This window comes from Lepisosteus oculatus, chromosome 13 (assembly GCF_040954835.1).
Source record: "Lepisosteus oculatus isolate fLepOcu1 chromosome 13, fLepOcu1.hap2, whole genome shotgun sequence".
Taxonomy (NCBI): Eukaryota; Metazoa; Chordata; class Actinopteri; order Semionotiformes; family Lepisosteidae; genus Lepisosteus; species Lepisosteus oculatus.
In genome coordinates, this window is record NC_090708.1 from 23,011,340 (window position 1) to 23,036,044 (window position 24,705).

Consider the following 24,705-nt stretch of genomic DNA (forward strand, 5'->3'; position numbering starts at 1 on the left):
ACCCTGCATTTTTCCATGTATTATTTACAAGCAAGGAAAGCACTGCTTTTTTTCTATTTTTTATTATCTTAACATTTGGCCTGTTGTACAGTGTAATGTTGTATGATGGGTGTATTCATCCATCATAATAAATCTTAATGGTGCAAATGATGGTTAGCACACCTGTCTCTCAGCACATCTGTATGTTCACCTTGTTCCTGCAGGTTTTTTTATCTTGGTGCATCAAAAGATGTACAGTAGTTGCTAGTTTTACTGGTTTCTTGCTACTGTGCTTGTATCTGTACCCTGCTATGGACTGGCATTCTGTCTCGTATGCTTTATGCCCTGTGTGTCTGGGATACTCTAGAGCAGTGGTTCTCAAACTGTGGTACGCGTACCGGCAGTGGTACGTGGCGTGCCACCAGGTGGTATGCCAAATGACCCTGGAACTGTGTTGCGTGCGCTGAAAAAATCGGGACGGGTTTTCATATTTTGTATTTTTATACGTGTCGAATATACGTAGCCTACGTACTACGATACAGTGCCCGCTAATACTTCAGTGGACACAAGAGATACTCTGTAATTCTATACCACTCTATAGGAATGCGTGCTACGGACACAAGTGACCAATTGTATTTAAAAAAAGCTACTGTATCTCCAGCAAACAGGGAGAAAGGAGAATGTGCGTGATTTTGGAACAATGCCAACATTGTAAACACAGGAATGCATAGAAATGCGTGCTACGAACGCTGGTAATCTTGTGAGCACAGGAAAGCGTGAAAAATAACAGAAAAATATTTAAGAACTGTTCTAAGTTAATTTGAGAAAAATACACAGAGCGTCTCTGTGTTTCTCTCACATGCGCATGAAATAAATACTTAAAATAAACACTGAAATAAAAACGGAAACATGGAAAAATGCAAGCTTGCGGATTGCTAAAGCAGGTAAGACCCACACTATTATGTGTGGAGAAAAAGCTGCTCAACAGCTCGACCTGCTGCCCCCCCCCCGAAAGACACAGTCATTCATAGAATTATTGAAATGAAGGATTATATCAAAAGTACGCTGACAGAGCGCATTAAGATGAGCATATGTTTTTACACTGCAATTAGATGAGTCTGTAGTCAATTTGGCCAATTTGCTCATTTACGTAAGATACGAGTTTGAGGGTACGTCCCGTGAGGACTTTCTGTTCTGTAAGCCGCCACCAACAGGAACTACAGGAGAGCACGTATTTCAACTTCTGAATGAATTTATTGAAGAGAATGGCATTGACTGGATAAAATGTGTCGGAGTTTGTACAGACGGTGCTAGAGCATTGACAAGCCGACACAGCGGTGTAGTTGCATGAATTAGAGAGGTTGCTCCAGAAATTAATGGTTTCATTGCAACATCCACCGTGAGACCTTTGCTGTCAAGAAAATGCCTGACGATTTAAAATCTGTTAGACTGTTGTGAATTGTATCAAGGCCCGAAAAATTAATTCACATCTGCTTTGCTCGACTAAACAGGCTCACCCCTCTCACTGAAATGGTGCTTTTTTATTTCTTTGTGTTGTTTTTTTTTTCTGTAAAACACTTTGAGAAGCCACATTTTAATATATCAAACAAAGTTTATTATAATATGTATTATATGTATGTGTGAGTGTGTGTTGGTCATTGAGAATTTCTGGGGTTCCTATGAGATGATGACTTGTAGGTGGTACTTGGATACTTTGGTTGGATAAGGGGTGGTACTTGGTCCAAAAAGTTTGAGAACCACTGGTCTAGAGGGTATTACAAAGTGATGATGAGTCCAGAAGCCACTGAATGCAAATGAAGAAAAGAAAACATTTTGTTTAAACAAAAAATATATATACTTCTACAACAAAATGAATGTGTGAAATTTACTCTCTGCTTTATAATCCATTTCTGTCACTACACCAGAGAATCCCTCTTTCATAAAGCATTTCTGTGTACACAGCTCTGCTTTCTGCACAGTGACACACTAGTGCATGTGGACACAGTGTCGTCTCCGTAAAAGAAGCAGGGAGCTGCAGTCTGCTGTTAAGGCTCACCCTTCACTGCCAGTGCTGCACTGCTGAGAGCAGGCTGGTAATCTCCTGACCAGCTGTCTGCATTTCACTTCTATCCCTCCATGACAAACAGGATATGTTGCCTACAAGAGCCCAGGGACTTGTTCTTCTTCATCTGCTTTGTCTTTGGCACCTCTGCCAGTTTCTTCATAAGCCAACCCTAGTGGCAGTGCTGCTCTCCACAATCCAAGGCATGCCTGTTGCTTGGATGAGCACACAGTTCTCATACAAATTCAAATTCTAAATAAATTCCATACATTTCTTCACTTCTTTGCAGCAACTCTAAATATTTATCCACCCAAGACCATTTCCTGATGTGTTTGATTAGAGCCCAGGAGTGTGAATGATGTTGTGCTGGGCATTAATAAGCACTTCAGAAAGACTAAAGTATCACGCTGAGTCTTTGAAAAAGCACTTTACAAGCACATTAAAGAATGTTGCCTCAGATGTAAATTACTGGCTTGATGATAACAAGGAAGAAGTCATGTTTGACAGCCATTTCTTTTAAAAAATGGACCATGGTTCTTTTAAATAATCAATGTCTCTTTGAAATAGTAAAAACTATCCCACTTATGAAAAAGACTTAGGTGATTATGTTGACACATCATTTACAGTACATCTTCTAGGCAGTGTGGGAGCAAATAAAAAGATAAACACAATGTTGGGATATATAGTTAAAAGTGTAGAATTTAAATTGAGGGACAGTATTTTAAATTTGTGTAGTACGCTAGTAAGCCCTAATTTAGAATTCTGTATACAATTTTGGTAACCACTATATACTGTAGAAAAGATATTGCTGCCCTAGAATGTGTCAGGAGAACCAACATGCATTATAGGACTTAAATGTCTTACACTGACAGGCTGAAGAAACTGAACCTTTTTAGTCTTGAATAGAGAAGACTGCGAGTAAGACCATAACGTCCCGATTCAAGTATCCAAAATCCCCAATGGTACTGACAACGTCAACCCAGCAAACTTCTTCAGAATGAGCAGTAAAATAGGAACCAGTGGACACAAGTGGAAACAATGTGGAAGTGCATTTCAAACCCCAAGAGTTGTGGTAGTCTGGAAGAAGCTATGTTATTAAAGCTAATACTCAAGAAACAGCTGGATGAAATCCTGGGAGAGATTAGCTACTACCAAACAGGCTAAATGAGCTGAACGGCCTCTTTTTGATTATAACTGTTCTTACGTTTCTGTACTTAAATCAATGAGAAATATAAACTAATATGTTACTCTTTGTTACATTAAACTACTGTACTGTAAGACCAAAGGCCAGAGTGCACTATGCACACATATAATAACAATAACAATGACACCTGAAGAAGGCTCCACGGCCGAAATGTTGTGTTCTCTTTCTTCTTTGTTTCAGCATGGAATAAACCTATTACTTGTTCCTTTGCAGCCTACGCATGCTGACGCAGCTACCCACCTATAATAACAATAGACACTTAACCTACCCAGCATGTCTTTAGATCCTGGGAGAATGCTAGTGGACCTGGAGAAAACTCACACAAACACAGTGAGAACACGCAATCTCCATACAGAAGTTGCCACAGTCCAGTTTTCCCCAGGACCCAAGAACTGTGAGGCAGCACTGCCAAGCCTCTTATTTGATGTAATAGTTTTTTTTATATTTATATTGGGGAAGGCACTTCTAACAAAACATAAAAGTCTGTCAATTAAAGCTTTTGACAGGTTAGAATTGTAGCATCATTCTGTCCTTTTGTGTTAAGCAGAAGCTATTTTTTACATTAAGTAAAGGATAATTTACTTCAAATCCCCCGGATCCAGATTGCAAGGATTTATATTTAGTGCCTAATAAAATTTGCTAGTAATTTGTCACAGAGATTAAATGAGCTTAGAAATCTTCACCTCACTTGGGTTCATGGTTTAGCTAAAAGTCACACACAGCTAATTTCAAAGGTCGTAAAGTACAGTGTTCCATGTTTTCCTCTTGAAAGGTAAACATGTCAGAAGTCTCCAGTCTAGTTTCATATACATCCCAAAAAATATTGTCAAAAATATATTTGGAGTATTTGTAGTTTCAGTAACATTGTCTGGTCGATGACAGGCTCTTATGAAGCAGAAAAAAGTAGAAGTATTTGTCAGAATGTTAATGAAGTACTGTCGAATGAGAGTATCACATACAGAGTTTGAAATAGGCAATGTCATATGACATTACACTTGCTTGACACTTAGTGGAACATAAAACATTCGAGTACCTCACCCACATACATATGCAGTACAAGGTTTCATCCCAGGACTTACAAGGTCCCATATCAATACAAGTGTGTGTTTTTTACATCATGTAATATTAATTATTTGGTTTAATTTCGGTAATGTTGGTGGGTGTCCGTCTTTTATCGAGAGTGTTCCATGTTGTCCCAAAATTTAACATCTTTACATAGGGTAGAATTATGGTGTTATAAACCCCCTCATGACTCATGTAGTCAGAGTGATAAACCTGACTTTCGGGTCACTTTAATAGTTTGAAATTCTTTTTTTTTTCAGGTTTCCTGAGCACAGGAGACCAAGCTGCTAAAGGAAACTACGGACTACTGGACCAAATCCAAGCCTTAAGGTGGATCAAAGAAAATATTCAGGCCTTCAAAGGGGACCCCAAGAGAGTTACAATATTTGGATCTGGCGCAGGTGCCTCTTGCGTTAGCCTGCTGACTTTGTCCCACTACTCAGAAGGTGAATCATGTGTAGATATTTATATATCAAAATCTTTGCTGAAACACCTTTATCCTAATTTTCACAGTTTGCACATAATTACACTTTGCTTTTTCTGTCCTTGGTTCTGACGTTTTTACCTGTAGCACATTCCTTAGTGTCCTTTGTCTTTCCACGAAGTGGAGTACAGATAGAAAACTTTTTGTAACAGTGTCTTTCTAAAACTCCATTATGTTTCAGTCAAGGCAGTTTCCTTATGTGGACATAAAAGTTATGTGAGGAGGTGTGCTGCACCATGTCTTTTTAGAGATAACAAGTGGGGTCACAATTCATTGAAACATACATTAAAACAAATTCTGTACAAGAGATAACACCTGAAAATGTGTATGCTGCTTCACTGGACCATGAAATAATGTTTCAGTCACTGGTTTTTGATATCAGTGACTAGGAAAGTGGCACAGCAGATAACAGCAGGAATTTGACAATGGTTTTGCCTTTTTTAACTTTCTTGCTGTTTTTCTCTGAAATTTAAATAGCATTCAAGAATCTAAAGGTCATATCATTTTATTGCCAACAGGGAACTTAATATCACTCCCACCACAACCAAATGCACCAAACCACTGTTGATATAAATGGAAATTAAGGAAAGGTTTTCTAGGTATCTTACCTGTGTTTGATATTTGAGTTGTACAGAAAGCATTCTGGTGTCCTTATATTCCACTGGTCTTTTTTTTTTTGCTTGCTTGAACTGTATGTGCGTGGTGGTGTTTCTACTACAGGAGGCGTCGAAAGGCTGGTCGTTTTGGACAGTGTCTAAGCATGCTGTTAAAAGCCCCGTAGAGAGATTCCAAGTACTGGCTGATGTTTTTGCCAGACATTTTGAAATAAAATACCAAAAAGATTCAGGACAGATTTAAAATTGCTATGTATTAATGATCATCAAGATTTGGACTTAATTTTCTATATTATACTAACATCACTATGAATTTTCCATTAACACTTTATTAAAATAAAGCAGTTTTGGCTGTTTTATTTATTTTTTAAAAATCAGGAAAATTAATTGCTAAAGTCATTTATTACCAAGGGATAAGAGATTATAACTAATGTTACCTAAAATAGCTGTGCTCCCACACTTATAAATTAATTTACAGTCATTCTTGTTATGGATCTATTTCATTATCTCAAACTCAGTTTTGGTTTTACTTTGTGGGACAATGGCCCATTTTGTAGGCTATAAAGACAATATTATATGTGAAACAATTATAATTCCAATAAAACTCTAGGGTGCACAACCTACAGAAAAATCTGTACCCAGATGTTTGAGTTTATTATAATCTTACTTGGTAAATAGAAATCTTAGACAACCATAAAGCACATAGGGGTTAATACTGTAGTTCTATATTGTAAGGGATGGAAAGAGCTACACAGTGTAATAGTTCAGGTGGGCAGCTGCGTCAGCATGTGTAGGCTGCAAAGGAACGAGTAATAGGTTTATTCTATGCTGAAAAAAAGAAGAAAGAATACACAACGTTTTGGCCATGGAGCCTTCTTCAGGTGTGAGCTTCAGGTGGCTCACACCTGCAGAAGGCTCCACGGCCAAAACATTGTGATTTCTTTCTTCTTTTTTTCAGCATGGAATAAACCTATTACTTGTTCGTACACAGTGTAATGCTTCCTATGCCAGCAAGGGAAAAAGTAATAAAATAAGAAACTGGAGTGCTATAGTCTACTTTGTAATCTTATAGTTAAAGCAATGATACATTTTAAACCAATTTCACAATCAATTGCATAGATAAATCAATGAGTAAAGAGCTACAAATATATGAATTCAGGACAAAACAAAAGCATGAAATAACATTGTCGTTGACCAGTCAATGTTAGCTACAGTTTTATGATGAAAGTGAAATGTTTTATATACAACTCAGAAGTATTCAAATATGTTATCAATGCATCCATCTAATCCACTAGATTTCCAACAGCTCGTTTAAGTGAAATATTAACATTGTTACCTAATTGATACCTTTATTTTTGTTTTGTTTTGTTAGAACTAATCAGAAGAAGGTTAGCTAGTATCCAAACCTAGATCTCAAGACAAGCTGACTAGTCTGGAATGACACTCATGGTTCACCTCTGGAAGATAGTTGGAGCTTGCAATTATGAGCATAAAAATGGAAATTAAACCATTCATCCATTAAAATCCACATTATTTGAAGTAGTATGTAGTATTACTTAATATTGGCCTCAAAATCGAACCCTGTGGAACAATTTAATTATTTTCATATTTAATATAAGGCTATTAGAAAGCACAGAAGGTCTTCTCTTCAAGAAAGATAGGTCTGAAAACATCAGAAGTGGTAACAAGCCATTCACTACTATCAATAAAGGAACATACCAAAAAGTGTCAAAATCACAAGTGTCAGACATGCTCTATATCATCAGGATATTTTAAAACATGAAAAAACCCCACATACTGTAGCCTACAGGTCTTGTTTGCTGTTCCATATGCATGGTTTGAGACTTTTGTGTTTGCTTCTTCTCTTACTGGAGAATCACAGACATACTTTAATAAGTAATTGCAAATGAATAATGATATGGGGCAAAACTCAGAGGCATGTGCATTTAAAATAGCATCTGAGTCAGCTACTAACTAGGCCTAGAGGCAGGTATGCCTACATTGGAAACACATACAGTACTTGTCAAATCACCAGCAGTGAATCATCATGGTACGGTGTATTATGTTAATATAAAAATAGAGGATGAAAATAATCTAGCACGTAACATTTTCCAAACAGATCAATATTTTGTGAAAAAACAGTAGATTCATTAATAAGCAATTATTATAAAATCATCCTAAAATATTCTTATGCATTAGGAGTGTATAACTAGTAATACCCTAATCATAACAAGAAGTAAATTTTGTTATTGTTTTTTTACTTCTCACACACAATTAAATGTTTTAACAAAATATCATGAATAAATGAATATGAAGTGAAATTTTTGTTGCTATTCTGATGCAAGTGTTCTGTCACATGATCTTACTTAATCTTGTGCAATCTTGATTGCTTGATTTGTTTATCCTCTGTTGGCATCAACACATTAGTGTCCTGAGAATCTGGTCTGGTTCCATCAGTTTAAAAATGAGAAACACTTACCACCAATAAGACATCAATTCACTTTCTAAAATTTCATTAACATTAAATTACAATGCAGGGGAAAAGAATTCATCTTAAACTACCACTACTGACACAACTCTTTCCAGGAATCAGGGTAAAGATAAATCTATGCAAATAGAATCCTCTTTCAAGGGCATACAAACATTTGTAACCATCTCTATACAAGATTATACTGAAAATAAAATGGAAACTGTCCTTTTGCATTTAGTTAATCTTTAAGTGTTTCAAAGCTTACCATTTGACATTAAATATTATCTTTTAATCTTTACCAAATGGACTTTTGATGTGTTCAGTATCTGTCAGTATATTTCAAAAAGGTAATGCATTCCTGCCTTTTTATCCTATTAATAGTTTGTCTTTGTATATTGCTTTTACTAAGCAATCTTTGAAAAAAGAAAATTTGATACTAACGTAGTTTTCAGTACCATAGGAAGATTGTCTTTTGAACATAATCAAGCTCAAGGATTCATAAATAAAATTAAATTTGAATATGGTCAATCTTTTAAAAAGCTTAGAGCAAAAAAGGTTAACTAACCAATAGTTTTCGTACTATCATTGTGGATAGCTAGTTTAAAGCTGCATTTTCTTTCTTATAAAAAATGAAAAAAATGGACACCTTAGATTTCTTTAGCCAGAAAAAAAAATCAATTCCATCATAACTTTGTATGCCAGATTTGTGGCTTGCTTGTGTTGTGTTTTATTTATTGACATCAAAGTACTGCCAAGCAGATCAAATACCTCTGGTCTCTGTCATTTTTCCTATTTTAATGCCAACATGTCCATTTCTTCCCTCAGATCTTTTCCAGAAAGCAATAATACAAAGTGGAACAGCATTGTCCAGCTGGGCAGTGAACTACCAGCCAGCCAAGTATACCAGGATGCTGGCAGAGAAAGTGGGCTGTAACATGCTCGATACCATTGATTTGGTTGAATGCCTCCAAAACAAGAACTACAAAGAACTAATTGAGCAATACATCACCCCAGCAAAGTACCACATAGCTTTTGGGCCCGTCATCGATGGGGATGTGATACCGGACGACCCTCAGATTTTAATGGAGCAGGGCGAGTTCCTGAACTACGACATCATGCTCGGGGTGAACCAAGGGGAAGGATTCAAATTTGTCGACGGCATTGTCGACAGCGAGGACGGGGTCTCAGCAAACGATTTCGACTTTGCGGTGTCTGACTTTGTGGATCATTTGTATGGCTATCCGGAAGGGAAAGACACTCTGCGGGAGACGATCAAGTTTATGTACACAGACTGGGCAGATAAAGAGAATCCCGAAACACGTAGGAAGACTCTTGTTGCTTTGTTCACCGATCACCAGTGGGTGGCACCTGCCGTGGCAACTGCTGACCTACACGCACAGTACGGCTCACCAACGTATTTCTACGCTTTCTATCATCACTGCCAGAGTGACATGAAGCCCAGCTGGGCTGACTCAGCGCATGGTGATGAAGTACCATATGTGTTTGGCATTCCGATGATTGGACCTACAGATCTCTTCAACTGCAACTTCTCCAAAAATGATGTCATGCTGAGCGCAGTGGTCATGACATACTGGACTAACTTTGCAAAAACTGGGTAGGTAAAAAATGCAATTTTTGATACTTTTAAACTACTTTGGATGATCTATGATTTCAGGTTATAAAATAATCAGAATTTTAGAACTAATAGCATGTATTATGTCAACAGGCATTAAAAATGCCTGTTGACATAACACATGCTATTGGTTCTAAAATTATATTATGTCTATAAATCCTTTGATCGACCATGTTCATGTCAAATGCATAATGTGTATGTTGATGACAGACCATACTTGAGATATATTCATGATCAGATTGAGAAACACATTTTTTGAAAATTTTATCTCAGCAGCTTTTGAGATGTCTTATCTTTAAAGAAATTAGTTGCATGTGAACACGCAAGAGCCACCCTACAAAAATGGGAAAGCTGCTGTTGACATATTAGAGAATAGAGGATTAGAGAATAGATAGCCAAATGGAGTTGAATACAAGATCCTGTATAAATCTTATAATTAAAACATACATTTTCTAATATAACAATAAAATAAATTATCATTACGTTCAAAACTTAAACTACATACTGATATTTAAAATTTAAACATTACAAATTGAACTAGGAAACAGAAAGGAGAGAAATATATTTGTGAGCAAAATTCTTACCCATAGAACTTCTAAACCTGACCTCAGGAAATATAATACAGATTCCAAGCAAATATGGCAAAGCTGCAATGCATTGAGAGGCACTGCAAAGATATTCACAAAGATATACAATAAATATTGCAAACTGTGTTTAGAGTGTGTAGAATGTATGTATTTATAATACCTGATAAGGGGATGTTTATTTTTTTGTCTGAGTTTGTTATATGTGGTTGAAAATTCAATTTGCTTATTTTTGCACTGCTTTAATGACATATTAACGTAAACACTTAAGAGGGTTGGTCTTTTATTTAACCTGTGCCTATTAAGCAATCAGATTCTTTCAGGTAGATGAAGTGATGAAAGAAAAAAAAAGTAGAAGCAGGCAAATATTGTTGAAGAGTTCACAGTTTAATGCTGAGTTTAAGCCATTCTACTGTTATACCTTCCTTTTATGTTTGAACAACATCAGCTGGGAGTCATCCAACAGTCATCTCTTACCATGTTGTTGGTTAAGCCTTACGTAAATCTGTATGTTTTATGTTTCTTTATATGTCTATAAGAAAGTCTTTTGCCTCACTGTGTATTTTTGATATTTTCCAGGGCATCATTTAAAATTGACCCGTTTTGCCTTCTTGTATTTTTTTTACTTTAAACAGAAGGTAAAAAATATTTGATAATACATAGCAAGGTAACAATTCATGAAAAAAAATACAGCAGATTTCACATTATTCAACATAATAAAGGGAAATAAAAAGAAAAAAAGACTTATTTTAAATCTGGTGGAAGCAGGGTGGTATCTGGAATAGCCTGCAACAATTAGTTGTCTGTTCAAATTAGGAATGCAGTAATGTAATTGATAAATAATAGTGTGCATAATAGAAGTCGCTTAACTGGAAAGCTTGGGGACAAATTGCTGCTTTGTACATGGGTTTTATCTAGATGCCCTGTAGATTTATTCTATTTTCTTGCACCCTGTCCTAGAATCAGTAAAATTAAACCCGGATAAATTTAGTTTCTGTATACCCTAAAACACAGCTGGATGCCTAGAGACAAGAAGTGTGCAATGAGAAAAGGAAATGTCAGAGACTTTCCCCAATCACATCTTACACATGAATCAGAGTGCCCATCAATTACAGTATGTGTGTTCTGCTTGTTATTCAGAGGTTATTAATGGTGAATGTTAAATGTTGAAGTCATTTAAGTATGTACAATGCAGCAGCTAAAGCAATCTTAAAAGATTATAGAGGAACAAGTAATAGGTTTATTCCATGCTGAAAAGAGAAGAAAGAAAACACAACATTTTGGCTGTGGAGATTTCTTCGGGTGTGAGCTCACACCCAAAGAAATCTCCACAGCCAAAATGTTGTGTTTTCTTTCTTCTCTTTTCAGCATGGAATAAACCTATTACTTGTCCTTTGCAGCCTACGCATGCTGACACAGCTACCCACCTGAAACTTCAAAGATTTTATTCTGCTTTCTTATAAAAAAATGATAACACAGTACAAACCATTACAAAAATCACAAATTAAAACTGAAAATGCTCCTTGGTAATATTACAAAAACAATTGGAATGCATTACATAAACTTTTTAAGCAGTACCATTATAGCATCTCTTTCATAGATTGGCTGCTTTCCAGTTTATAAGAACACAGCAGGGTGCAGATTGACTGCTTTATCAGCTTGCCGATTGGCAGTACTTTTCCTTTGTGAATGCCTCCCTAAACACTTAAAGGATGCAGGACAAAAAAATCCATCACTTCAAGTTCATGCTTTTTAAAAGTCATTTCAAGCCCAGCAAACATTCCAAAGTGATCCCATCATCAACTGATTCAAAAGAATGAGAATAAACAACCAACTTGACTCAGAAGATGTGAACACATCATTAACTTTACTGATAAGACCTGCTTTTTGTGCTATGAAGTGGTGGAAATCATATTGAAGCTTATGAGATTGCCTAAATGAGGTTTTCATTGCTTCCAGATGATTGAAACATCAGCTTCAAATGCCCTAATGTTGCAGTGTAATCACACAAGCAAAGAAGTAAGCTGGAAAGAATGCCATAGATTAATGCAGCTGATGCTGTTCCATTTATATAATCCTGAAATACTTAGGGGCAGATGCATTTGGAGAAGAGAAAACAATGGAACTGACTTGCTTAGTTTTAAAACAATTGAGATCTTTATTTTTCTTAGATATCACCTAATCCCAGACCACGGCTTTCAGTTGGCTCAACTAGAAAATGCAGTTGTTCTGAGCACTATACTCTAGCTATCACTGAGTCTGGCTTGTATCATTAACTTACACTGCCAGAGCTTTCCCATTTGTTAGAGGAAAAGTCTTCTGTTGGTCTAAGGTTTTGTATTACCTACACATTGGTTACAATGTCTTAATTATGTGCCACATTGTGTCTACTGCACCTTGGCAATGGCTTGCTGCAGGCAAAAAGATATTGATAAAATAGTCCTGACAAAATCTGTAGTTCCCTCTGATTCAAAATTAGCTTCTTTACATATAGATTTGAATAATTTAATTTACTTTCGCAAAGAAAATACTGTCACAGATGTTCTAGTCAAAATTGAAATTGGTTTGAGGATGTTGCCATTTTGGTTCTAAATAATGTAGAACCCTGTACAGGTGGTTCTAGAAATTTTGCTTGTTTGGTGATTATTTTTTGACACATTGTAGTCTTTGTTTAATGATTTAAATGAGACATTTTATGGAATGTACTGTAAATGTGTGACTAAATGTGCAGCAGAAACAGTAACTGAATTCAAGCTTGAATTCTAGTCTGTTTATTACAACTGAAATATGCCCATGTATGGACTAAGACAGATTTCCTGTCCCCAAACATTTACCGTGGCTCAAACTTTGAACAACTCACCTGTTAGGGAAGTGACTAATGACACATTAATCCCCTGCATTTGAAGTAAACTATAGTCCCATCTCCCCACATTCACACCCACACACTCCATGCATTAGGCAATAATAGTTCCTTTTCTTCCCATTCTTCCAGAGCTCCTACCATCCCACACTTTCATGAAGCAAAGAACCTTACTTGTTTCCCTTAACTGATAGCTAACAATGTTTCAATTGAGATATATCTGTATGTAGGCAAATCAAAGCCTTTTTTTTCCTACTCACTCATCTCTCATTTACAATATTTCAAGGTTGCACTTTGTCATCTCTCCTTGAAAGGCAGCAAATTCACAGCTACAATGTCAAACCACTGCATTTGTTGTCAAACCATAAACTTGTCAAATCTGTTGTGTCAAACATTGCTTAAAGTGTAAATAATTAATTGTGATCATCTGCTCTGCTGAATTGCAATTATATTTCCCCTAGAATAACAATAATTTGAATACCAAATAAGTCTCTGCTAAATAAAGAACACCCTTCATATTTCAGACAATTTGTGATTAACAATTTGAGGGTTCATTAATTTTAACCAGGAGGCCAAACAGTGAAGTCATTGTCTGATATTATATTAAACTACAATCTGTTAGAACAGATGATGAACCATTTTAAGCATATCTAAGGGATATTCTGTTTCTGTAACTTATAATTAGTTTTTTAGCTAAAGGGATTTACCCTTACTCAGGGGTAACAGTTAAGATATTTTGCTTTTAATGTTGTGAGCTTCAGTATCCATATACGATGTGCAAAGCAAGGAAACAGAATCAGTCGTTGTGGGAAACCACTATGTGCAATATGTCTTTAACAATTAAATCCTGTGTATATTATCTAAATAATCGAAGCTAAATAACAATTTTCATTCCAAAAGAACCCAAACGTTTTACATTTAGGAGATGAACATATAGAGATGTGGGAAATTATGTTACCAACTGAATTAAAAGGCAATTTTGTGCACTCTATCAAACAGTGCCATGGAATAGTAAATTATTATAAAGTCAGGAGCTCAGTTCATCAGGAGAATGGCAGCTCCTAAAGCATAGTGTCCCCAGTCACCATGGTAGGGTATTGGCTTAGAAGTTCTTGTCCAGAATGAAAAGCCCCCCCTACTAGTCCAGCAACATTGCTTACAGCAGCAATCTGGGTTTCCTTAAGAGTATCTGATCCCAGTACTGATCAGGCCCGGTCTTGCTTAGCTTCTGAGACCTGACAATATCAGCCAACAAAGTAGTAACCCTGCTGTTACAATGTATTGTTTCTTTATGTACAAATGTCAGTTTTATTTATTTCATGCATCACAATCCTGTCAAGGGTTCTCAGTCCTCCTTGTGGCCTGTGCTGCAAGAAGAGGTGGCCACAGCCATAGAGTAACGCATCTTTCTGATGAATGGATGGATTTATGTGTTATGAAACCAATTGTGTACTTAAATATTCAAGTAAAGCCTTATACAACAGTAAATCTACCCTTTATGGGTGAGTGTTGCATCAGAGCTACTGTGTCTGTTACCAACACAAGAAAGATCCAAATGAGAAGAGATCATTAGGCCCATCTCATTTTGTTGGCAGTTTTGTTAGGTAAATGAATCTGAAATTTTGTCTACCTTTTCAAGAAGTACCTCCTGTTCTCAGTTTAAAAACATGTACAGTATATTAAGTTGTATCCTGAAGGAAATGAGACTGAAATGATCTTCATTCTTGAGCTTTAGCTGACAGAACTCCATATATTGTAATACCTAGTTCAACATTTGTGTAATCTACAACATCAACAACTCATAAGAAAAACCATGCTTAATTTGCAAAGACCCAAGAATAGGTCTTCCGATGCTAAAACTATAACAAGCATTTAAGTTTGGTTCTATTTCTAATATAACTTTGTATAACACTGGCTTCTTAATGTAGTTGTTCTGGAGCTTGATTGAAATTGGGTGCTAAATTGCGTTTTTTATACATCTGTAGTCATCTACTGAGAAGGATTTATTTGAAGAGACCCACCTCATTTTTAGTATCTTAGTAGCTTAATTAATCCAAATTTGTGCCCACCATCTCTTGAAAGAGGTAGTTTGCACCTCAACCGCCTAGCTGGGAAGGCCTACAATTCTTCATTATTTTAAAAGTAGAGTTAAAATGCACAATATATTTTTTTCTTGTTTTAAATACGGAATTAAATTTTGCAGCTCAAAGAGCAAGAAAGATTGATGTTGAAATACAATCCTTGCCTTGTATAGAGTCAGCCGGTTCTCCTTATCAGTTTTACTGCCTTGCACACCATAAAAAAAAGTCTTCTTAGGGCCTTGTATGCATAACATTAAATAGTTTTTGTTCCTTCCTGCTCTTCACTACCATTAGTGCTTTTTAAATGCCAACAAGAACTGATAACTAGAAAAATTTAAATAAAAGAATTCTGTATTAAACAATTGTTATATTCTATTATATCTATTATTATATATAAACTCTCTGTTCTATATCCTGCATTTTAAATATATGGAATGCAATTTACAAACAATATTTGCTATATTTAAAATAATGAAATCATTTGATAGTTATAATTTTCCATTGGAAAGGCATATGAATGAACACAATATTTATATATACTGTATATAAAGAACTTGACAGTCAGAGGAAAGATACAATAAGATTATAACACAGGTCAGCTAAAAGTGTATGTACTTTTTTTAAAAACTACAGTATTTTATGTGTGAATCTATGAATTTATCTGTGAATCAATCATAGACCTGAATTTGCACATTGTGTATTCTCAACACCATGATGAGCCTTAACACATCAAAGTACAAAACGTTTAAATGTTGACTATAGATCATAAATGCTGAAAAAGAAATTGAGTTGTTTCGTGTGGACACTCATAACATAGCAATATGCAAGGGGTTGGCAACTCTGGCAAGAATAAATACTGTGCTGTATATCGTAATGTGTAAAGTACCAATGACAGTTTTACAGTTCCGTGGCAATTGTCTCACACACAGTCCAATTAATTGTTTCTTTTCCAAAGAGGGTTTTATTTATTCTATAAACTTTAAAACATATCATATAAAATAGAAAGAAGGATTCTATAACTGGGGTAGGGCATCTTGTCTCCTCACTTCCTTTCCATCGCAAGTGTAGCTGCTCCTTAATTACTGGAGTAATCTTCAGGACTTAGTTCAATTAATCAAGGAAGGACCAATTAAGAAATTAACGGACAGAGAGGACTAAACACCTGTCCTGACGAGCCAGGATTGCCAACCCCTGGAGTACACCATGTGCACAACAAGGAAAAAAGGAAAGAAATTCTAATGATCCCAAATAAAATGAGCGGCCTCAGACACACCCTATGGTGTTGTTTGAGTAGGTGAGAAAGCAGTTTGGTACTGACCTGTCATTGACTCACTTGGCTGGGAGAACTCAGAGGACAAGGTTATTGGACTCATTCTTTGGAATGATCCAAGGAGCTGCTGCTTTCAATATCAAGAAAATGTGCTGTTCATTTTCTTTTAACATAATTGGATATCTAGAGACCTAAGGAAAAAATAAAAATAATAATAATGGAAAAATATAATCACATTGGACTTGCCAATCACGTATGTAAAAAATGTCTGCAGAATAAAATCTAGATTTTTTCATATTTACCATTGCATTAAATACAGAATGCTCTTTGCTTGATAAAATGAAGACTCTGAGTTCGTTAATTTCACAAGTTCATTTCCCTCTAAATTTTTTACAGTACCCTTCAAGTGAGTCACCATTCTTCATCTCTTAATCAACCTGCTTATCCACTTCTAGTTAATGACATCAGAAGTAATAAGGTGAAATGTTACACTATTAAACTCAAGGTAAAAAGAGCATATTAAATCTTTATAAACAACAGAACTCTATTAAATTGTGATATCAATGATCACATAGTAAAAACAGAAGAAAGAATGAAACTATTCTGTAATGTGGTTTACATGATATTTCAGCCTGCTATGAATAAACAATAATAGCATTTTCCCTTCTCTGTAATAAAAAAGGTTTCTCAATAATACCTTTATCAGAAAATAATCATTCTATTTTCAGAGGAAGATATTGTTTTTTTTTTAAACAAAAATGTGAAACTGGTTCTTAGTTCACAAGGAACTAGAGTACAGTTGATCAGTTTACCCCCATAAAAGTGATACTTTCCAATGAGAACTTTAGTCCCCAGGTATGTTTTATTAATTCAATTGGGATGTATTGTGAAGTGTATGCAATTAGTGTTTCCTTTCTTTACATGTAACATTACCTTTAAATGGAAGTTCTTAACTGAGGTTCAGGTCAGATAAAGACAGACAAGCTGGTCTCACCCAACTGTTCCTAATCACAATCATTACCAACTTTCTCTATTATTCTTGCACACACCTCTTCTTGTATTTATTTTCAAATTCATCCCCCCTTCACAATACCACTTTGCAGCTACCCCTTGGTTAACTCCTCTCTCTGCATAAGGAGTTGAGCTTCCTCCACCCATGGCCAGAAGGTTACCAAGGTAGTCAAGCCAAAACTTACTGTATTATACTAAAATATAATGTTCAATAAACATTTTCCAAGCATCTGATTCTTGGATGTCATTATTCTTCTTGAAATATTTCTATTTGAACATTTCTTGGTTATGACAGTTGAGTGCTTTTTTTTAAGGTTTCTTTATTAGCCCTATACAATTTTGTGCATTAGGAATTCATCTTTTCACATACCCCAGGTTTTCTCCATGGAGACACAGACAGGGAGAGAAGCTTGGGGTCAGAACATTGCTCAGGGGCCCAACACAGTGGGATTCCTCTGCCGGCCGCAGGATTCAAACCGGCAACCTTCCAATCACAGGCGCAGATCCTTAGCTACAGAGCCACCGCTCCGCCCTAGTTAGTTTTGCTACTCCGCTTTTGTTAGTTAATATGTCAAAACTCTTCCTATAAGCCATAGATTTCAGGATATTCCCCTTTCATTTTACTGTATTTGTGATCCTAAATATTTGGAATTATTATTTCAACAGAAACATTTTAACAATGCACCAAAAAATCTCATTACAGCATTTCATTATTTAGGTCAAGTAACTATACAAATGATTAATTTTCTCCTTTTATGTAAACAGCCTGACATAACACAATCACATGATTTTTTTTTCTTTTTCAGTGACCCAAACCAGCCTGTCCCACAGGACACAAAATTCATCCATACAAAGCCAAACCGATTTGAAGAGGTAGCCTGGTCCAAGTACAATCCGAAGGATCAACTGTACTTGCACATCGGCCTGAAACCCAGGGTCAGAGACCATTACAGAGCCACGAAGGTTGCTTTTTGGTTGGAACTTGTGCCGCACTTGCATAACATAAATGAACTATTCAATTATGTCTCAACGACAACAAAGGTACCCCCGCAAGACACCACTCCTTTTCCTTACACCAAGCGTTTTCCTGGAAAGATCTGGCCCTCAACAACGAGGCACCCAGGAATGACTCCAGCCAACACAAAACAAGGGACGGACACCCACAAGTCCGACCTAGAGGAAACCACGGTCCTCATCGAGAACAAGCGGGATTACTCTACAGAGCTAAGCGTCACCATAGCGGTTGGGGCGTCTTTGCTCTTCCTGAACATTCTGGCCTTTGCGGCTTTGTACTACAAAAAAGACAAGAGGCGTCATGAGACCCACCGGCGGCCCAGTCCCCAAAGGAACACCACCAACGACATTGCACACATTCAGAACGAGGAGATGATGTCACTGCAGATGAAGCAGCTGGAGCACGATCATGAGTGTGAACCTCTGCAGGCTCATGACACCCTGAGACTTACGTGCCCACCTGACTATACACTAACACTGAGAAGATCTCCGGATGACATTCCTCTTATGACGCCTAATACCATAATGATTCCAAACACTTTAGCTGGGATGCAGCCCTTGCACACATTCAACACCTTTAGTACCGGGCAAAACAGTACCAACTTACCCCATGGACATTCCACCACAAGGGTATAGTAACCCGTACCACAGAACTATTTTAAGAAAAAGTAACTCCTACTGAGACTCATCACAGACGTTAAGATATTATTTTGTTACTGCGCCTTCTAAAAATAATATTAGAGACAAACTTTACATACCTGTTAAATGTGAAAAGTGAATGTCACTATTGAAACAATGCATTTGGATCTCAGCTTTGTAATGGAACCAACTGAGCTTCAAGAGGCAAGATAAAACCAAGAAAGTTGTTCACTTCAGAAGACTGATGAAGGGAAAATTACATAAAAGTATATTTCTTTATGTAGCAAGTGATGACATGGTCATTTAAAGCTTTGTATGTGCCATACACTGTATGCCAAGAACTACGAACAAGGGGTTCTCTTACAAGTGTGTGTTAAAATGAAGAAGAAAATGAAAAAGAAAGTCATTGGATTTTAATTTATATATAAGGGGCTATGCAGTAAAATGGTATAGTTCTGTGAGAAGTGAAAATTTGCCAGCCTGAATTGTATTTAAGATTATTTGTAAAAAATAAAAAAAACGTGTAAATAGTTGTCAGTAAAAAAAAGAAGCTTTTATTGTTGTTTTGAGTTTAAATATGGCTTTTAAGGAGCTTGTGCTTTCAGTTGTGATGTGTGTAAATATATTGCTCCTAACATTTTTTCATTCAGAAAAAAATGTTTTAAAGGAAAAAAAAAACAAATATCTTTCATTTGTTGGAAAAACATATATCCTACTGATCATCTACAGTATATTTTTTTCAGTGTTACATGACCTCTTTTCCTTTCTGATTACACTTGTTGCATGTTTAAGTATTGCTTACAACTGCATTTCAGGAAAGATTCTGTACTGTTTTAGGTTCAAACTACGAGGGAGAATAAATGGACTGTTTTAATGAACACCAGGTATAATGCACACAAAAACAACTGATTTAATGATATGTGGTATCAATGATATTACCAGTATGCCTAAAACCTTATGTTTTTACATAATCCATCATGTGCTACTTAGTTTAGTTATATTATAAGCCTTTTTTTTAGCAACCTAAACACTGCCTCAGCTTCAGACGTGACCAGCATCTTAATGGATTTAGAAAACGGCAGTGGATTTTGGTATCAGTATTAGTTGGATATGTTTGTAAAGAAATATATGTTAAATATTTCAACTCGTCATATGCTAGCAATATGTAAAGTATTGTGCCAGGCTTGTGATATTTTGGGTTACAAAGCAAGTGAATGAGTTAAAATATCATGAACCCAGATTATTTTAATTATGCATCCACTTTAAAAAAAGTCAATAGAACATGAACTGAGGATCATAGAAATACATTTGTAATTTCAAACAAAGGTACCCATCTTGGCCTTAGATCCTTCACCTGAAAAGGCAGGCAGGGTTTTAATCTAGGATATTAAACTATATTGTTTGTCTCTATATTGTTTGCATTTTTTGCCTTAAGTGATGATAGATGATATTTATGGCTGGACACGTGTATAAACTTTTCAGCAGCATTTTTAATAAAATATCACAATATTTTCTAAGACAGTGTTTATTTATTTAACATATTTATTCCTAACATTTTGCTTTCCCTTTCAAGGTAATGGACACAGCATTTTGCGTCAGGGCGTAGTTACACAGCATCAGCAGAATATCCAACATGAGAGACAAGGGTTTTTTTTAATTAAAGCTCCAAGCTGAAATTGCTTACATTCCACCATTCCAAAATACTTCTATACTATTTTAATGCATTCATCTCTTCCCTATTAATGTAAAAGACAAAAAAAGGTCTGTTTTTGCAGAATCATTAAATTATTACCATATAAATTGTTCTGCTAGTGTAAGCATTATTTTCCTAGATTGGAGAGTGTTCCAAAAATTATCACTATGAGAAGATCTCATACACATTTAATTATTATTTTTCCAAGTCTTATTACCAACCACTAAATTACATTTCCAGAAGTAACAAATAAGATTTTGATCATTTCAGTGAACTACAAGATGTTTCCTTAGTATTACATGATTTCACTGATCTTGTTTCTAATTAGTAAACATAAGTGACAGAAGAGATACCACAAATCCAGTCGATATAAATGCATGAATGACCAAATAATTTCCATCTCAAATATTTTAAGGTAGTCAAGGACAGAAAGATCACCAAAAGTATTGTGACTGTGAAATACTGAACTGTGATTTTTGCTGTGGATTCCAATATTAATCATGAACAAACACGACTGATAAATGCAACTCTCAATATATTTGTAACAAACTTCAGTTTTAGTCATTTGGACCAACCAAAACAAATATGCAGTGTTGAACCTCTTTATATTAAGGAAGGAAGAGCATCGAGATAACTGGCTGACAGATGTATTTTGATCAAGTATTTGTGGTTGAGTAATACATCTAATGTGGCTTCGTTTTACTACATTTTGAAAATACTGAAACTTTATTTTCTTAAGTGCTGCTAATAATTCATTTCCTGTTTTTTTCCTGGTTTGGACTTGGTGGTTAATCTTTTTTCTGGCTTTTCTGGGCAGGTCGGTCACTTCCAACATTTTCCTCAGGCATTTCATTTCAGTTGCACCAGTTTCTTTCCTCTTCTTTTCTAAATGCACATACTCCTCAGCAATATGTTTCCACTGGCCAAACAAGCACTTTTAGCAGTCTGTTGAGTAATAAGGTACACATACAAAAGCTTTGAACATCCTAATAACCTGTTTCACTTAGGCTTCAGTGTTTAAATCCATAGTTAGTAGTCAAAATGAAAACAAAAGATCATAAAATAAAACTGTCAATTTACAAAGTACAAGAAAAGTCGGAACCATAGAACAGAAATTGTGGATAAACCCCAGGGGAACAATCCAGATGTTAAAAATAATCTGTAAATCTTTTAACTGTGAGGCAACCAAAGAACCCAGCAAAAACCCATGTGAACACACAGACCACATGCAAACACATTTACAGACACCAAAGGCCAGTTACTGCAGTTATAACACAGAGCTTCTAACTAACAGCACTGTGCTTAGTTACCTCTGTTTGATAATTTATTGTGATTGTTTCTTTTAATATATACTATCATTATTTTGCTTGTGTGAAACTTTCAAACTTACAAAACCCAATGCTTCGGGTTTGCTGTACTGTGGCAAGTTACCTCACCCTTTGTGGACAAAGAAATTCATGTACGTCCTGCATTTTAAGACAACAATATGCATGTTTACCTTTCATAATTTTTTTGTTGTCCTTTTTGGAATTACTTCTTATGATCAACTTCAAACGTTTTTATCAAGAAAAAGAGGAATTTCCATTCCTACTTGAATTTCTCTTTCAACTGTGCCAGATGAAAACCATTAGTGGAAAGAATCATTGTTTTTGTTTTGATTTTTTAATTTAACCAATCTTTAATGAAGCATGCACATGGACATAATGCATTATCAAAAAATGACCTGCTTCAATAAAGCAAGACTGCCGCATTATGGATTTACCTTAATGTTAAGAAGAGGCAAAATGACTGCACCAACTTTCCTCTGAAAATCCTATAATCTTCTGTAGAAAAAAAATCATTTGGATTCATTGTATCAAAGACTTTTGTCAAAAAGTTTGCACTTTTTAAAAATATTTGGAAAGTTTCAAGCTTTGTCCTGGGTCCTTTTCAATAGTTATTTGTTGCTAAGTCTGCTAGAAACTGCCTATTAACTAATTTTCTCTGTTCTGTCGCATTCAGTAATTCCTGAATCTTCTAGCTTAATCTTCAGATCCTTAAATGTTGTTTGGGGGTTTCTTTGGCCTTCTTGAAAAGATATTCCTCTGCGCTTTGAGGTAATCCTCTTGATCTACTTTCACTGAGTGCCTGAGTTGTATTATATATTTCAAAGTGTCTACACACTGTGTTCAAGACATACTCTGGTTATTTTCTGAAAAAAAATGTTTTTTTTTTCATTGGAACAAAGAATATTGTGAAAACAATGTATAGTAGTTTATCAAATATTGTTTTCAAAAATATAAACAGCTCATTTTAAAGCATTTTTAAAATTGTTTTCTGCCAAATCTGCATCTTTGAAAAAGTTGAACATTCAACTGTTTTTACATTGCTAATGTGTCACTTGTGCACTAATTCTAAAATATTTAAATTTGTTCTATTGATCCCTTTGGCGTCTGAGTTAATTCCTTTTACTTTAGAAGTCATATTTCTAATTGTTGTCATTTCTTTACAAAGAATCTGAGTTCTATCTTTCATTTTGAAGACATTGAAATGCCCAGTGGCTTATCCCAGAGAGTTTATATTTTACTATTAACACATTTCCTTTTTGATTTTATTCCATAAATACAGTACATATACCCAGCATTGTCTTTGTCTTCTGCATCCTTCACTTTCAGCACCACCAGTTATTTTTAAAGAATTTCTAAATTCTTTTAGGAACGTTTTAAATCATATCAAGACTGTTTTCATTATCTGTTAGTTAAGTGATCATGATTTAAAACATTCTTTAAAACGTTCTTTTTTATATAGAAGTACAGTTTGAATACAGTATTCTTACTAGAACATACTCTATTATCCTAATTTTTTATTCATGAATCGTTTCAAGCAGTAAGCTTTATGTGAAATAAAACCATTTGAATACTGTGCACATTTTATTTATGTGCAGTTATACTACATAAATTACAGTAACTCTGTAATACTATTTGTGAATTAAAACATTATTTTGACTTGTCTTAACTTTGAATTTAAGAAAAATACAATATCAATTAAAATATATATTTTAATGCAAGTTGCTAAATTAGAAAAAGACACCCCCCACCTTTAAAATAGCACAAGAACTGCTTAAAGTTAATGGACACATTGAAAAAACTGATTCATTTTACAGTCAACAAGGCTATAGTGATGAAGCCAGTAGTTAGAAAAAAGACACAGAACACACGACTTTGAGAAACAGCATGAGGCACAGGAAAACATGATTATGATGATCTATGTCACATCAAAGTGAGGAACAGAGCAAGTATGGAGAAGCACAGTGTGAAGGGCACTGGTTTCAGGATGTGAAGTGCTGCTGGCTGGGGAGAGATAAAGATTAAACCTGTGAAAAAAAGACCATAAAAAATACATCCCTCGTTAAGACGTATACAAGGCAAGTCTGCTGTCACGATCGCTAACCCCTCCTCTTAAGGGCGCTCCAGCGCTTCCTTGTTTTCTCCTATTGTTTGCACCTGTTCCCTATTCCCGCTCCCCCTTAAAAGCCAGACGCGGACTTCACTCCTGGTTCCTCATTGAATCACATTTCATGAGAGCTTGGGGCGTCTGGCTGCGTCTGGCTGCGTCTGGCTGCGTCTGGCTGCGTCTGGCTGCGTCTGGCTGCGTCTGGCTGCGTCTGGCTGCATTATGGGTTTAACCTTCTGTTCCTGATTCCCTGCCCCGCCGGTTCCGACCAGGCTCATGCTTTTAACCCTTGGATGGATCTCCTGGCTTTGGACTCTACTCTTCTGTTTGGATTCCTCGTTTGGACTTTAGCTTCGTTTGTTCGCCCGGACTCACCTCCCCAGGACACCTGCTCACCTCGGACACGCCCCCCTGTATCCAGACCCTTTCTTGCATGACTTTCTCCCTAGTGTATCTTCACAATTCCGGATCGCGTTGTCTGTATAGGGCTCGGAAAGAACTGTCTGTGACATCTGCTTTCTTTATGTAGTGTTGCTAACAGTAATAGCAATTACTCTTAATGGTAATATTTCTTTTTTGTAATTGCATTATTTATGTAAGATGGGGTGGCATG

At 35.9% G+C, this 24,705-nt stretch overlaps 1 protein-coding gene across 2 annotated transcripts in view; it reads left to right on the forward strand.

Annotated features, from left to right (window-relative positions):
• The window catches only part of nlgn4xa (neuroligin 4 X-linked a), an 84,640-nt gene extending 64,156 nt beyond the window's left edge, over nucleotides 1-20,484 (forward strand). For both annotated transcript variants that reach the window (XM_006637913.3, XM_006637914.3), the window contains 3 exons: nucleotides 4,568-4,753; nucleotides 8,701-9,490; nucleotides 18,121-20,484. In XM_006637913.3, coding sequence (XP_006637976.1) covers nucleotides 4,568-4,753; nucleotides 8,701-9,490; nucleotides 18,121-18,964 — 1,820 coding nt within the window. In that variant the 3' untranslated portion in view covers nucleotides 18,965-20,484. The remainder of the gene's footprint in view (nucleotides 1-4,567; nucleotides 4,754-8,700; nucleotides 9,491-18,120) is intronic.
• The last annotated feature ends 4,221 nt before the right edge of the window (nucleotides 20,485-24,705 follow it).